The sequence below is a fragment of the Aplysia californica genome, unplaced genomic scaffold (assembly GCF_000002075.1).
Source record: "Aplysia californica isolate F4 #8 unplaced genomic scaffold, AplCal3.0 scaffold00518, whole genome shotgun sequence".
NCBI lineage: Eukaryota > Metazoa > Mollusca > Gastropoda > Aplysiida > Aplysiidae > Aplysia > Aplysia californica.
This window is the reverse complement of record NW_004797788.1, coordinates 278327-294284: the sequence shown is the minus strand read 5'-3', so window position 1 is coordinate 294284 and position 15958 is coordinate 278327. Positions and strand designations below refer to the sequence as shown.

The 15958-nt window shown below is 38.2% G+C and overlaps 1 protein-coding gene across 1 annotated transcript in view; it reads right to left on the bottom strand.

The window, feature by feature from the left end:
* The window catches only part of LOC101849718 (zinc finger FYVE domain-containing protein 26), a 61446-nt gene that overhangs the window by 40180 nt on the left and 5308 nt on the right, over positions 1-15958 (bottom strand). Inside the window, exons 4-15 of the mRNA XM_035971834.1 lie at positions 14093-14303; positions 11666-11961; positions 11224-11391; positions 9270-9437; positions 8668-8756; positions 8056-8213; positions 7297-7490; positions 5669-6809; positions 4772-4947; positions 3307-4213; positions 2613-2760; positions 1633-1742 (exon numbers count right to left, since the gene is read on the bottom strand). Coding sequence (XP_035827727.1) covers positions 1633-1742; positions 2613-2760; positions 3307-4213; positions 4772-4947; positions 5669-6809; positions 7297-7490; positions 8056-8213; positions 8668-8756; positions 9270-9437; positions 11224-11391; positions 11666-11961; positions 14093-14303 — 3766 coding nt within the window. The remainder of the gene's footprint in view (positions 1-1632; positions 1743-2612; positions 2761-3306; positions 4214-4771; positions 4948-5668; positions 6810-7296; positions 7491-8055; positions 8214-8667; positions 8757-9269; positions 9438-11223; positions 11392-11665; positions 11962-14092; positions 14304-15958) is intronic.

Here is a 15958-nt window from a genome sequence, read left to right as displayed (position 1 = left end):
GGTCTTGTTTGACTTAAGTATTTCAGTCTGTTATATAATATTTTCCTCCCATTATTATATAAAAAATAAATCCTGCTTTGAGAGTTCGGAGGGGCCTAGAACAAGAATTTCTACTATCAAGAACCAGTCTGGGTGTCATGATTCATGTCATGAACTGACATACTCAAATTATTGCTCAAACTCAGAAAAAAGCAATAACTTGAATGGCTCAAGTAGATCCATGCGCTGTGATAGTTGTAACAACTGTGGTAGGGCAAGATGCAGTGACACTGAAAATCTGCCAGTATTGAACAGAAAGCTACAACATACACTGTAGGTATAATTTACTATCACCCATCCAATGAAACGCGAACACGTTATTTCAATAACACAGACTTGCAAAGTATGAGGGGGTCCCGATTCCGCACACGGCCTGCACCAACGCGTGCTTTGCAGAAAGCTCTTATCAAAATTCTTAAATGTGCTTCCAAGTATATGTTCTCGATAGTATCTTAAACCCCCCCAAAAATCAATAATCTCCTCCCCTATTCCATTGTCGTATTATACTTCGCATACTTCCCCCAAAGATGGTCTTTACTCACACGATGCCGCATTTCTTTATGATGCGAATGCGCGCAGGTTCAGTGACCGGTCACGATGGCGAGCCAGACAATCTAAAAATCAGACGACGGTCAACGCTTGTATTTTCTTTTCTTTTTTTTTTTCAACAAGTGACAGCACAGCGACGAGTCCAAGTATTTATTACATTTTATTTGCACGGCGACATTGCGTTTATACTGCACAACCTGCATGTCACAAATGTTGCGTCATCAGACAACTGCTGGCAAACTTCTCGGTGGTAACGAAAGCGAAAGTAGATCTTGATTTTCCCGCTCGAGCCTCGGTGTCACATACGCTTCCGCCTGCCGCCATAGCTGCCTATTCGCGTGAAAGTGAAACGTACTCTCCGGATGGGGAAAAGCTGAACGAATGTTATAATATCACGATCGCGATCGGCAAAAATGAACTTACTGACAACATCGGACTTGGTTTTTAAATATTGCAGTTCTGCGATACTGAACTGAAACTATTTTGACAAAAGATGGGACTGAATCTTGTACTTTTCGCATTCCAGGATGCGTATTTTTTCATGAAAAGTCGTATTCGCGTATTTTCGGCAAAAAATCATACTAAAATACATAAAATCGTACTGGTTGGCATCTCTGGGATTTGCCTATCTATTATTAATTCATTTGCTTTTTTTTCTTTCTTTCTTAAATGTCACCATTTAGATCATTTAGGAGGTGGGCTTCAAACCCTGCTAGTCAGGACCAGTCTGGGCTGAGAGGAATACAACATCCCAGAAAAAATACCAAGTTACTTGATAGAATTTCTCCCCACTCAGGATTCGAACTCGGGTCTCCTGCATGTGATAGAAAACCATTTAACCATTACACCACAGACGGCAGCACTTTCTTTTCAATATCATCAGCGCATGAAATCCCCAATAGCAGACAATTTTCTGTCTACAGCCTGAAAACAGTTATCATACATTTGGCAAAAGCGTTTAGTGAGATTTTTTTTTTTTCCTTCTGCCTCTTTGGTCTCCTTCTTGATCTATTTTTTTGTCCGCAATACTTACTCCTTACTTACCCTTATTCTTGCCTTCACATTCTGACACTAGATAGGCCATTTCTCTCACATGTTCATACAGACTCAGCAGGTAGTTTTTCAAAGGTGGGGACATCACTTTGAACGCTTTGCTGGAACAGAGAGAAAACAACAAAAAATGTTGTCACATTGTGAGCTATTTCTGGTGAGAATATGAAAAATCCCCAATTGTATCCCAAACAAACTGAAGTGTAATCATAATGAAAAAAAAAAATTGTATTCTAAGATGAAATAGTGTGAATTAATCAGGTATTGCATTGATAAAACTACTCATATTTCACTGCATCATAATTAGCTGGTTCATCAGGTCAAAATTCATGCAAACAAAATGCAGTGAAAAAATAAAAGCAGTCTGACCTAGACAGAAAATAATTTCTGGCTACTATGAGAATTGTGCTCAAAAACATCATGTAATTTAAAAAATAGGCTCAGGGTACAATACAGATCTCCTGAACAGAGAAAAGCTAGAGGATGAATAATTATAACATTTATTTCTATATTCCCCCCCTGCTAGATCTCAAATTATCTTGATTATAAGTCTCAACGAAAGTCTTTTCATTGTTGGCTAATGGTCAATTTATAATTTTCCCAAGCAACCAACTTGATCAGGTCAGTTTTTCAGGGCAGACAAGATTCCTGGGCACTTTATCAGTGTCTAAACAGAATACACGGTTGATCCAACATATTCTTAGGTTACCCTGGGTTAAAAACTAGAGAATATTTTTACTAAAAAAAATGCTTCCAAGAAATCAAATAGTCAAGGATGACTGCAGTACCTCACAATCAACAAGCCTCCCTGATAAAATAAAGAAATACCATGAAGTGCACTAAATTTCCCATCCCACTGGCTACTTTAAACACCTTGCAGCACATTATATAAGCTATGTCAAGTCAAAGTACAGAACACAATCATTCTCTCAGCTGTAAACAAAAAAAGACCCCGCATTTTCACAAACACTTACCCATTCATAAGTTGCGCAAAACCTTCTCCAGGAATATATTTTTCCATGGCACACATTAGGGACTTGAAGGCCACATGAAGCAGGTTCTGCTCTTGCTTCGGCTGGTTTTTGAGTGATGGAGTCACGTTGCTTGATGTGCTGCCCGAAACTAAGAAAGACAAGGGATCACAAATTCAAAGAAGGACACATACATGTTACTAGCATGATTGGCAAAGACCCCTGCGGAAATATTTTGTTTGTTATGCAATTGCCCATCAACCTTAAAAAACAATGAAATGTGGGGGTGAATAAAGGAGAGAATATATGCTTCAATACTTTTCTGCATTCAGACAATCTTGAGATGAAATAACCACAAAATCATAATCCAAAATACTAAGTTTAATCATATTATGTCAAAGAGCACAGGTTTAGTTTAACAACGACTGGTTTTGAAAGCATGGACTTTAAAGATCTGACAGGTTATTTGATTGAGTAGACATGAATTTGTCTTTATCAGGTTTGAAAACTTCCAGGAACTTTTAAAAGTAAAAATAACGGTAAGAGTGAAGTGATAAATCAAATTGTGTGAAAATAGACAAAGAGCAAGCCATTTGATAATTTGAATACTAAGGTAAAGATATGAGTATGTTTTTATGTCAGAAAATACCCACCAACCAGAAATCACAAGTAATGTGGTTGGGCACAAGATACTTACAGCTGCCAGGGGAGCTTCCCCTGGTGGACGGAGACGGAGCAGGAGACGGTTGGGGATCCTCGATGGAGATATCTAACTGCCTTCCAGGTCCAGTTCCTGACAGGACAGTCAGAAGACGGTCCATGGCCCTCCGCAGCTCAACAGTGGCCATCTCTATACTGCGGATGCCGTCTGCCTGCAGTGACATGTGTCCAGAGTTCAAACGCTGTTGGAGACTCAGTCTGGGCAATTGGAGAGGCCGAGCCCCGACATGGAAGGAGGAGGAGCTTGTATCCTCTAGATGAACAAGGTCGTGAAGCTGCCAGACAAACTCAGTACATCCGACAATGCTGCGCAGCGAAGGTTTGAGATGTTTGGGTTTTCCGTGACCATGGGAGATGGATGGAGGCGAAGACACAGATGACGACGGGGAGCTCAACTCATTCTGATGGGTTGACCAGGTGTCTGATTGGCTGCTGGATGACAACGAGGTCATAGCTGAAGTGCGGCGAGGGTCGTGTTCCAGAAGTTTGGAGCTGCGCGTCTTGATAATGTCCATCATGTTGCTACATGTATCCCAGGTCCGGCAAGAAGTACACAGCAAATCAATAAGCACTGCTGAAGGTGTGTCAAGGTTGAACAAGTACCCAAAGTTTTCACGAGCATAAGCAGTTTTTGGTCGGGGAATCGGTGGGAGACAGGAAGCTGCTAACAAATCCTCTGTTATGTGTGAAAGAGAGGCAGAGGCAACACCGATGGCCGCAGCTCGAGACAGGGCTTTGACACTGCGTTTGCCCACTCTTTGAGGGACTGGAGTGGCTTCCCTTCTTTCAGTCTCCAGGTCCCAGATCTCAGCAGAGCGGTTTTTGTAAATATCAGCAAAAGCCACCTCACATGTCTCAGCTGTTTTCTCTGTTAACCTGAAAAGCTATACCAAATATAAAAGATATGCGTATATTTTTCTCTCGCAAAGGAGGAAATCTCCACATTCCGTGATTTTATAACATTTTGACCACAACAAAAGTAAAAATTGGAAAGCCAAGGAAAAGTGATTACAAGTTTCATTCAAAAACACACACAAAAATATATTTAAAACATTATTTTAACAATTTTCATCTACATTTTCAATTTAAGATAACCACCTGAGCTGTAGCCAAGATCAGCATCTAATTTTTAAAAAAAGGTTAACATACAAATGACTTCTGAGAAAAAGGCAAATGTTCCCTGAACAGAGTCTAAAACATACCGCAAACTTAAACAATATACTTGACCCAAAACAACAAGAAGTACAAAACTTTTCTTACTTTGAATGATAAGTGACACCATGCTTGTATTTCAACTGTTTTCTGGATTGAACACAGAAATATCAATCTGTATGCACTTAAAATGTAAAATGAAAACCATTTTGTCGTTTTGGCCCCTTATCGAAAACAAATGTTCACTCAAGCATTATCCTGTTTTCTTTACAGGTGACCTTTTCTCCTACCTTGATGACCTCTGCTGCTTGTTGGTGGTTGTTCTTGATTAGAGTCAAGATGAGGAGGCGCTCTGGAGGGGCTGTCATTTTAGTAACTATGTTGGACGGAGGTGTCAAGGTGCCAACACTAGACAGTCTACGGTTTGGAGAGTTCACACATTCAGATTCAATCCCAGACCGCTCTTCTAAACACAAACAAATAGCACAAGAGAGAAAAAAATCAAAATTTGTTTCAATGCCAGATGAGAAATAAAATATGGTCGACACTGTCCAAAATGGTCACCCTATGTCAAGGAGTCATTGTCTTTCTTAGACAGGTGGATATCCTGGACAACGTCATTATATTATATAAATGAAGGGGGGGAGGGGGAGGAATGGTCATTTGTACAGATGATAGTCTTGTACAGGTGGCCTTTAGAGCACATTCAACTGTACCAAAAGCCATTTTATTCGCTGTATCACTTCTTCCCCCAAAATGGGAATTATCTTCATTGGCTTTGTTAAAGGGTATTGGCCTGAGCCTATGCTAAATAAGACAGAGTAATTCACTGGTTTCAAAGACGAAACATCGGAAGCTTACAATGCTGATAACAGATGGAAATTTCCAGATACCCCCCCCCCCCTGCACAAGACTCATTAAGGCCATGCAGTTTGCCCAGTTCCTTTTTTTTGTTTAGTTAACAGCATGATCACATAGTGTTCGGGACAAAAACCATTAACAGAGTGGACAGAAAGAGCAAATGGATAAAAGCGGAAGGACCTACAAAAGGTATATGAAGCAATCAGCATGTCCATTCAACTACGCCTTCCCCATGTAAAATATTCAATTAGAAAGGAGCTACAAAATTGACCCCATTTTTATATATCAATAAAGAACAGCAAAAAAATTATAAACATGAGGCATACCTATATCAGAACTGAAGACTTTCCGATCACACAGAGGCAAAAAGTTGATATCATCATCTGTGACGGTGATTTTTTCCACCAGTATGCGACCAGGCTGCTTTGGAAAAGCTTCATGGGACACCAACTGAAAGCGCCACCATGCCTCATGCACAGCTTGCATCAGTTTGGTGATTCTTTTCTGCAGAGTCTCAGGCTGGATAGTTGTGATTGAACTGCTTTGTAGGACTTTTTCCAGCTCCGGGTCCAGTTTTACAGGGCTATACTTTGTAGAGTCCCGTCTTATCATGTCAACAACTTTGCCAGAGAGAGAAAATTTGGCTGCATTTAAATCAGCTGCTGCATCTTTTAGTAAATGCAGAATATCTCTGACCAAATATTCGTTTCCCAGAAATCCTTGAGGATAAGAAGACTGCTCTGACGACGATTCTCTCTTCCGCTTTCTTTTCACTTTCTTTGTAAGAGTCTTGATCTCATCGCGTAGCTTTTGTTTAGAAGTCTCCTCCACCACTTTCTTTTGCAGCTTCGAGTCCAAAGTAAAATACGACGACTGGTTTGTTTCAGCAACTGGTGATAGAGACTTCGTCTTTTCTAGAGGATCAACAAACGGTTCATCGTAATCCACACCACTCGATGCTGGTTGAGGGGAAGGGACCAAGGGAGATGATGGTGCCGGTGAAAGTGACTTTGCCTTTTCAAACAACGAGTCATCACCAACAGTTTCATCCTCTGAAACAAGCGACATGTTCAGGCTGTCATGAGCAATGTCAACCGAGCTGCTGCGTTTGCTATCATCATTCTCATCACCACTGTCTGGCTCTGATGTTCCTGACACATGCTCTAAAAGGTCTTCATGAGTCACAAAGAGGAGAGAAAAGATATTTTCTAGTATTTCAAGCCTGAAGGTTAAGGGCTGGATGTGAGATAAATGTTCCTTAGCTTCTTTAAGTTTCTTGGTCACCATATTTTCATAAGACTGTAGAAACTGATCTGAATCTCCATGACATTTCTCAGCAGTATCACCCTCAGATTTTGACTCCATGTTCAGCCCAGGGCTTGAAGAATCATCCCCTTCACTAGAGCTAAGAGACTGCTCCATCATGAAATTCCTCTGGAGAGATTTCACCTTGACTGTTCTCTTTACCTTCAAAGAAATAGGTAAAAAAAAAAACCAAGATTAGAAGACGAGACATGCAGTATCAGTTTGTGGATAGAAATAAAAGCAGTATGAACTTTTACCATCACATAAACCAACAAAATAAAATTCTAAAAAAAAAAAACAACAGCAAAACATGCCATTAAAGAAACTTCCATCAAAATATATAGATTCTTTTTAAGTTAAAAATTATTACAATGACGGGGAAAAAATTATACAGACAAAAAAACAAAACAACAGGTATACATTTATTTGACATACATAAAATATTATTGATAAATATTTTTTTTGGGTCTTGATACCATGTACTTTGTGAAAAGAGAACACCCTTTCAGCAAGATGAACCTCAATTGTGATAAATTAGCATACTTTTTTGTTGATATGTACCCTCATGATATTAGTATTGAAACAATATAATATCATTGTGCTATAGGCAAAGAATTATAAAATCTTTATCCATTGATTATTTATTCACCTTCACAGGGTTCATGAGTTCATGATCACTATTGTCTGCAGAGAATAACAGAGCATCCATAACATTCTTCAGGGCACAATAACTCCTGAATATAGCAATGTCACGTTGTTGTTCCACATTGATGGCTTCAGGCTGGTCTTTCTGCTTTGATTGGTCTTTGAAAGTGACAGTCTTTTGTTTTTTTTCCTCTTTCTCTGAGAAAAAAAAAAATTATATAATTTCAGCCAGTAATTACCAAAGTTCAAAAAAGTGATTTAAAAATGTTTAATAAAAGAATAAGAATTAGCAAATAAACAGAAGTTCCCCTGAATAATCCTAGGATCTCCCACCAATTAATAAATGTTACAAGGAATATTACAGTATTTACAGACCTTTTTCAATTAAAATTGCCTCTTTTGGAAACACCAGGTTCACTAACATCCACGATATACAAGCTCATTTCTGGTGAGAAAATATTTTTCTTTAAGAATAGACATTTCTTTAATATCGAATTGTGCATTAAAACTAAAAACTTGACAGGATTGAAGCACAAAATGCTTTAAACTAGGCACAAGAGACTAAGTTGAATATTCCATGACTAAAAATCTTACAAAAATGTGCAAGAAAGTAAAACATTAGAGGAAAGATGATGAAGAAGATGCCATATATCATAAAATTTCAAGACACGTCTATAAAAACAGAGCTTTTCAAATCAAACCCCACAGACTGAAATACACAACAACAACAAAAAAAAGTCACGATGGCAATAAAATCTCTTACTGTCAGGCAAATTCATCAACAGTTGTAAAATCTCTGCGTGGTCTAGAGAAGCCAGGTTTGTAAATCTCTGCAGGATGTGAAGAACTGAGTGGGTTTCTAGGTCTCGCAGCATGTCAATAGCAAAGCTGCCGCTTGTCTCTGGACCTTCTGTGCCTGATCTGAGGGGAAAAGAACACACTTCAAGAGTAAACACAAGAGGACAAGTACAGAGGAAGATAGATACTGAAAAACTAACAGCCAACAAATGGTACACATAGAAAAACTTTTAAGTTATCAAAATGCAAGAACAAAACATTCCAGCTAATAATAAGCAAATATTTAAAAAAAAGGCTGAGCAAACACACACACACAAAAAGTAAATAGCTAAGCAAAAAAAGAAAAAAGAAGCAAATAACCAAAAACAAAACAAAAATATTTTAAAATTAAGAAGAAATCAGACTTTATTCTATTTACACCAAACTGAAAATAATCAAACCAAACCAAGTTAAATATTTAGTGCAAACAGTGAATTTTTTTTTTTTTTTAAAGATCTAGAGAAGCAGCTTTTGAAACAACTCATATTTACAGAAAGAAATCATGGAAGAAGACAACAAGCGCAACAGAGTGACATACTTGACCCTCTCCAGACACCACTGTATCAGATCCAGGTGATAGACCAGTTTCCTGCACGTGCTCTTGAGTACCACATTCAAGTTTTCTGCCTGATGGGAGTAGAAAATTTCCAAAGTTCATTATTAAACGTTTGATTTTTTGTTTCCCTTTCCTGACACTGTTTTTGCAATAAAATTAGAGAAAAAACGAAAATGTGTCCAAAAACAATGAATATTCTAGATCCAGTTGAACATGTCTTAAAAAATATCCATCGTTGAGGTGAAAAGTGATCATCAGCATCTTTATTTGGTGGTCCGCTTGAACAGTATTATCATGATAAAGAGAAAAATGCATTGGGGGGGGGGGGCAACTGGCCGCTTGTGTAGGTGATTGTCTTGGACAGCGGCCGTTTACAACAGGTCTGATAGTATCTTTATTTCACGGTAAATGACAAAATAATAACAAAGCCACAAACACTGTACCGCCACATAAAGAATTAAACGCAGCGTGAAAGTAAAACATTTCTATCTTCAATCCAATATGAATCTTTATAAAAAAATCAGGTAACAATAAAATTCTTTGAACCACAATAAAATCTTTTAAACAGTGCTTCAAGAACTTACTGAGTCATCCCAAAGTGTGTCGAGGAGGGTTCGAACTTGGCTGAAGGTGCCACACTGAGACCAGCCAATCAGTAACACCGGTGCCCGAAGGGGTAGCAGCTCTGGAAAACTTAGCAGATCTTGTAGAGCCATAAACTTCCCAGCTCTAATGAGTGACAAGCTCAGGTCCTGAGGACAATACAATGAATTATATATATGAACGATCATAGTGTTGAAATTGTCCAAGAAGGCCACTCATTTTTGAAGGGTCTTGGCCATTGCCATTACAATATTTCCTTTTTAAAAAGCAAGGGAGAAAGCGGGAAATGGTCAGTTGTACAGGGGATTGCCATGGGTATGTGGCTATTACAACAGGTCTTACTGTTTCACCCTGTGTTATACAATGAGGGTTTTAATTACTTCCTGAAACAAGCCCAGTCAAAGGACAAACTGGATTATTACCGGGGGGGTTTTTCCACACAACTCCTGATCCCAGGGTACACCGCATTAAATCCCATTAGTTTTGCCTATATTGGCTTTTTCATTTATGTTTCAGGGGTCCTCTATACCCTCAAGCCTCATGCAATAATCGATCTACTCCAGATAGACATATCATATATCAAAATCAATGGAAAGGGAATTGGATGGTCTTTCAGATCTAGCCAAAAGGATTTCATTTTTGTCAAGCTGTCTTGAAGTGGGACCTTTCTTTTATTACTAAAAATAGGAACAAAAGCAAAAACCACACTTTTCAAACAGTCACAAAGAAGGGGGGAAAAAATGTGTTTGAGAGTTTAGAGTTTACAATTATTTCATGGAATAGTGCATTCAGTTCTGGGAAGGAAGAAAAAAAAAAAAGATACACCATTCTATTGGAAAATAAAGAAATGAAGGCCATTCTAGTACATCCTACATTTCCTAGCTATTGCCCTTGAATTTGGAAATTTCATATCATGACTTTTTGCAAGCCTCCTGCAATAATCTATCAGTTCCAGATAGACATATCTGTACCAATAGAAAGGGAATTAAATGGTCTTTCAGACCTAGCCAATAGATTTCATATTTGTCAAGCTTTCTTGAGGTGTGACATTTTTCGTGTTACTAAAAATAGATGCAGAAACAGAAATCGGACTGCTTCAACAATCACAAAGAAGAAGAAAATATATTTCACAATTTAGACTTTAAATTAATTTGATGAGAAAGTACATTCAATTCTGCATGTAATGTGTAGAAGACATTTCATTCTGTTGAAAAATAAAGAAATAAGAGCCGTTCTTGTGCATTCTACAAATTCTCGGTTATTGCCCTTGAAACTGGAAATTTCAGAGCAAGAATTTTATAATAAAACAATCAAATTTAATACCTACTTTATATCTTTTAGTCTAGTTAGTTAGTAATTTATTTGATAAAAATACCTTACAAAATCTTTCTTTATAAAAGTAAATGTATTTTATGGGCAAAATACTACATCACCAGCCATCGTATATATTTATACAATATAGCACTGCATGAACTGCGGGGATTTTAAGAAAGTGGTTACCTTGGACAATAAAAAAAACTTTAAGATCCAGGGTGTACATTGTGTAAGTCTAATGAAATTTTGGCAGCATAAAGTCAAAGAAAACAAAAAACAAACAACAGGTCAATGCAAACAATTCAGATTATTACCAAAAAGAATCAATGGGTGCCTCAAAGGAAAGATGCACCACACCCAACTGCAAAAGAACAAGTCTGACATGTAAAAATGAAAAGCAAACACTAAGCACCTAAGAGCTTATGGTCCAGATGCATAAGGAGGAGAACACAGAAAAATAAGAAAGAAAGAAAACAAATCTTGCTCATATTGCTCCCACGTAAAAACTCAAAGCATATGACACAAATAGTTTGCCCTCTTAAGCAACATAACCAAACCAGATTAAATTATTTCCATGATCATGATATAAAAAATATTGATTGGAAAAATAGATATACAAACCAGAATTTCTCCAAGGAAATGTGACTGCCTCTTCTGGCAAGTGATGAAAAAATCTCTCCAACACTCGTTTCGGTCAATTTTTTTCAGCAGGTGAAGATTTACTCTGTGATCATCAGTTAGGAAATCTGAATAAGATTCCTCGTTTTTCACTGTTGAGAGCACACAAACCTGTCAAGAGGACAAAACACAATCAGCCAAGGGAATGACATAATACTCCTTGTTGAAAGCACTCAGTATGAAGCAGTCAAAACATAATGTTGCAGAGTGTGGGTGAGACTTCAAATTTTATAGATTTTTACCAAATATCTTTCTTTTTTAAAATATAAATATACTGCCGCAATAAGACATCCAGGAAAAAAAATTATGCAAAAGTATCTTACCTCTCTACATGAATCAGTAAAAGCTTTTCAGACACAGCTAATGTAAGCAGTTCTGAACTCACCTCATGGTATATCTTGCACACTTCATCCAACAAGTACGTGGTTTTCCTCCTGTACAGCACAGACACCACCTCCTCTATAGTGAGTAATGAGAGTCCCTCTTGGTTTAAACACAAACGCAACAATCGCGTGAAGAGTTGGCGCAGCTGGAGGTAGTTCCAGTAAGGCAGCGGGTCGTGGGAGGCTAGAATGAGCAGCATGTGACTGGTCAACTGCTCCAACTCGGACTCCAACAGGCCCAGAGAAATGCCCGCTTCCACATTGTCCAATAGAGAATTCAAGCAGTCAATGTAGATCCCTTAAAGAAATTTAAAATAACATTACTAAAGAACTTTTACTCTGAAATACATTATAAATATGTACCAATCATAAAACATGACTTAAGAAAATGAAAGAAAACATGAAAAATTATCAGTTGACACAATTCTCTAGTAAAAGAGATTTTGACAAAAAGAAAATAATAAAAAGAACATAATATTTCCCAAAACAGAAAGAGCACAAACAAATTTGGAGTTAAATTTATTTTTGTTTTAACTCAGAAAAAGCAGGACTTATCTAATTCCTTCCCTATCCATCTTCTATCTGTTCGATCTCCACAATCTGATTCTGAAATGTTTTCATCTTTGAAATGAGAAGCTGAGAGCATGAGCTTAACATCCATGTCAAATGCATCTAATGAAACAGGCTTTGATGACATAGTCCAGTTGCATCATATAAGATGGAGTATTAACTTGACAGTAGTGGAATGGCTTGTGCAGAAAAAACAGAAGTTTAGCATTTTTGAAGTCAAACACTAGATAAAAAAACTAGTAAAAAACCATGGTGTTTATAGTCTTTTGTATGACAGTATCCCATAATAATAATGTGTTTGCTTGTAGAGCTACATTTAAACCAACATTGCAGTATTGAAAAAAACAAACACTACACCCTTATAGCAGCAGAAAGTCATTTCAAAGCCCCCATTTAAAGACATTAAAATGAGCACTTCTCAGTGCAGGATTCGCCTCAACTGAAATGCAGTCGAACCTGAGTAAGACAGAATCGCAAGGGAGCAAGAAAAAAATTCCGTCTTAGACAGGGGAATTTAGGGGGGGGGGGTGTTCAAAGGCCCAGCTCGTGGGATCAAGGATCGCTTGTCCGATCGTCAAGCAGTGGTCAAAACTTCTCACCTCTCAATTGCTATCCTGTCTGATAATGACATGCCTCAGTCTTACTTATCCAATTACCTCCTGTGCTTGCATTTCATGGGACCACTGTTTGACCAATTAAAAACAGAAACGTTTGAACATCTCCTTTGCTTCCACCCTTAGCCCCACCCACCAATGCCACACCTCACTGCCTTCATTGTAACAACGATTCGAGGAACTCTTTTCTCGGCTGGCCGTACGATCAGGGCGATTTCACACCTCTGGCTTCTGGCTACCCAGGAAAGTTCCCGTGGTGGCTGGCTACTCGAGCACTCTCACGGGCAGTCGTGAGATTTCACACCCACACTACTCTGACCATTTGCATCACTCAGGGCTCACATGATGGGGTAACATCAAGGAGTTTACAGTAGTTTTAAGCTCCTTGGGTAACATCTTCCCCCAAATTGCACCCCTACTCCCCTTCCTCGCCCAGCAGTATGACCATAGTGTTAAGTTTAGAGCCGGCGGAACCAAACTTGCGAGTTTTGTTTCAAATCAGGGCTGATCGGGCAAAGCATTTTCCGTCTTAGACAGGTGAAACCCTCGGAAGGGAGCGGATTTTTCTTTCCGTTTCCGCGTTGGACAGGTTTCCGGTTTATACAGGTAATTAAAGAGGAATATATCAAGGGGGGGCGGGGAGATTCCGTTAAGACAAGTTTCCAGGTTTCCGTTAAGGAAGGTTCGACAGTACACTCTCAATTACCATCCATTCGTTAACGTTATTATCCCAGGCCACTTTTAACCTTTAATATATTGAACCCATGTTTAAGTGCGAGGTGATATAAACTAGGAGTGTTCCCTTAGGAGCTAAGATGCATGGGCCCTATAAGCTCAAAAGGGTTATCACCTTTATGGCTACGCCTGAGATTGTCTCAGATTTGAAGCTACCCATGGACTGCTTAGCAAACAAAACTGGACAGTTTACGGCCCAAAAAATAGGCAATTTGGACTAGTTAAATGGGCAAACATACCATGATACCCAATTATCATGTAAAAATTTACAGGCTCTGTGCACACCCACTCCCCCCACCCCCCACAGGGGTACCATCTGGTTATGGGGGAAAAAATTTCAAAACTTTTCCAAACCATGTGGAAATGGAGACTCAACATCTATGAATCTTTTGTATCAATAAGTTGGACAAAATCCAGATCATTTAAGATTTTTGGAGCTCTCTGGAAAATAGGCACCTGAGTCCCAAGTTAAATCATGAGGCAGTGAAAAAGTGAGGGCAAGAAAAATACCTTGCAACATTTCACAGTCTCTACTCTCAGCCTTGGCATTCTCCGGCATTAAAGCTCTGATGATGCTGTCACAGAGAGCCGGACTTGTCAGCATTGTCCTCTTCAGTTCTTTCATTGTAGCCTTCGACAGAAAGTCTCCCCTCTCCCTGTCCTCATCCAGAGAGGGAGTTCTAACTTTAAGAATATTTCTTTTGAAATAAACATACAGTTCCTGCAAAAGAGAAAGGGAAAAAAACTAGAGTAGATTTTGGTCTCTAAAGTAAAATTTGACATTCATAAATAGGGTACATACAGTTACATTTTCCAACACATTAGTTAAACCAAACAGAGTTTTCTAAGAGAATCATAGTTAATTCCAATTTTTGCACCCCCTCTTTTGGGATTGTTTTGAAGATTTCCCTTCCTATTCATCAAAAACATGATGACAACATCAACTCCCAGCAGTTCATGTAGTACTATATTGTGTAAGATATATAATATACAATGGCTGGTGATGTGGTATTTCGCTCATAAAATACATTTACTTTTATAAAGAAAGATTTTGTAAGGTATTTTTATCAAATAAAAATGACCAAACAGACAAAAAATATAAAATAGGTATTAAAATTGATGGTTTTATTATAAAATTCTCGCTCTGAAATTTCCAGTTTCAAGGGCAATAACCAAGAATGTGCAGAATGCACAAGAACGGCCCTCGTTTCTTTATTTTTCAACAGAATGAAATGTCTTCTACACATTACATGCAGAATTGAATGTACTTTCTCATCAAATTAATGTAAAGTCTGAATTGTAGTTTTTTTTTTTCTTCTTTGTGATTGTTGGGGCAGTCCGATTTCTGTTTCTCCATCTATTTTTAGTAAAATGAAAAATATGTCACACCTCAAGAAAGCTTGACAAATATGAAATCTATTGGATAAGTCTGAAAGACCATCAAATTCCCTTTCTATTGGTACAGATATGTCTATCTGGAACTGATAGATTAATGCAGGAGGCTCGAGAGCAAAAAGTCATGATAAGAAGATTCCAAATTCAAGGGCAATAACTAGGAACTGTAGGATGTACTAGAATGGCTCTCATTTCTTTATTTTCCAACAGAATGGTGTATCTTTGACACATAATATGCAGAACTGAATGCACCTTTTTTCCCTTTCTTTGTTACTGTTGGAAAAGTGTGATTTCTGTTTATTTGTTTGTTTTCATTTTTAGTAACAAACAAAAAAAAAGGTCACATGTCAAGACAGCTTGACAAAAATGAAATCTATTGGCTAGGTCTGACAGACCATCCAATTCCCTTTCCATTGATATATGATATATATATGTCTATCTGGAATAGATAGATTATTGTATGAGGCTTGAGGGTATGGAGGACCCCTGAAACAAAAATGAAAAAGCCAAAATAGGCAAAACTGCTGGGAGTTAACCCTGCCATCCCCATGAACGTATACTTTCAGCAGTGCTTGTACCTCCCACCGTCCCAAGAGCGTATATTCTCAGTTTCGGAGGAGGGGGGGTACTAACTTTGAACATTTTTCGAAATTAGCTAAACTAATTAAACTTTAATTTTCATAATATTTTTTCATTCACTTTTAAACATTGTTATATGTTATTATCTAAACCTTTAAAAAAAATGGTATGGGTTTAACGCCCCTATCAACACTACTAGGTTATTTAAGGGGCGGGACCTCCTAGTTTAACGTCCGTCTCCGATAGGACCGAGCCAAGTGGGAAGTTCTAAACCTCATTACAAAGATACTCCATAACGTTTTAAAATGCATGCCTCTTTTTCTGAAATACTGCTGTATTGGCTGGGACTAAGGATAGGGAGTACATGAAACTGGCTGGGGCTGGAAGTGTTAAGGTGCAAAA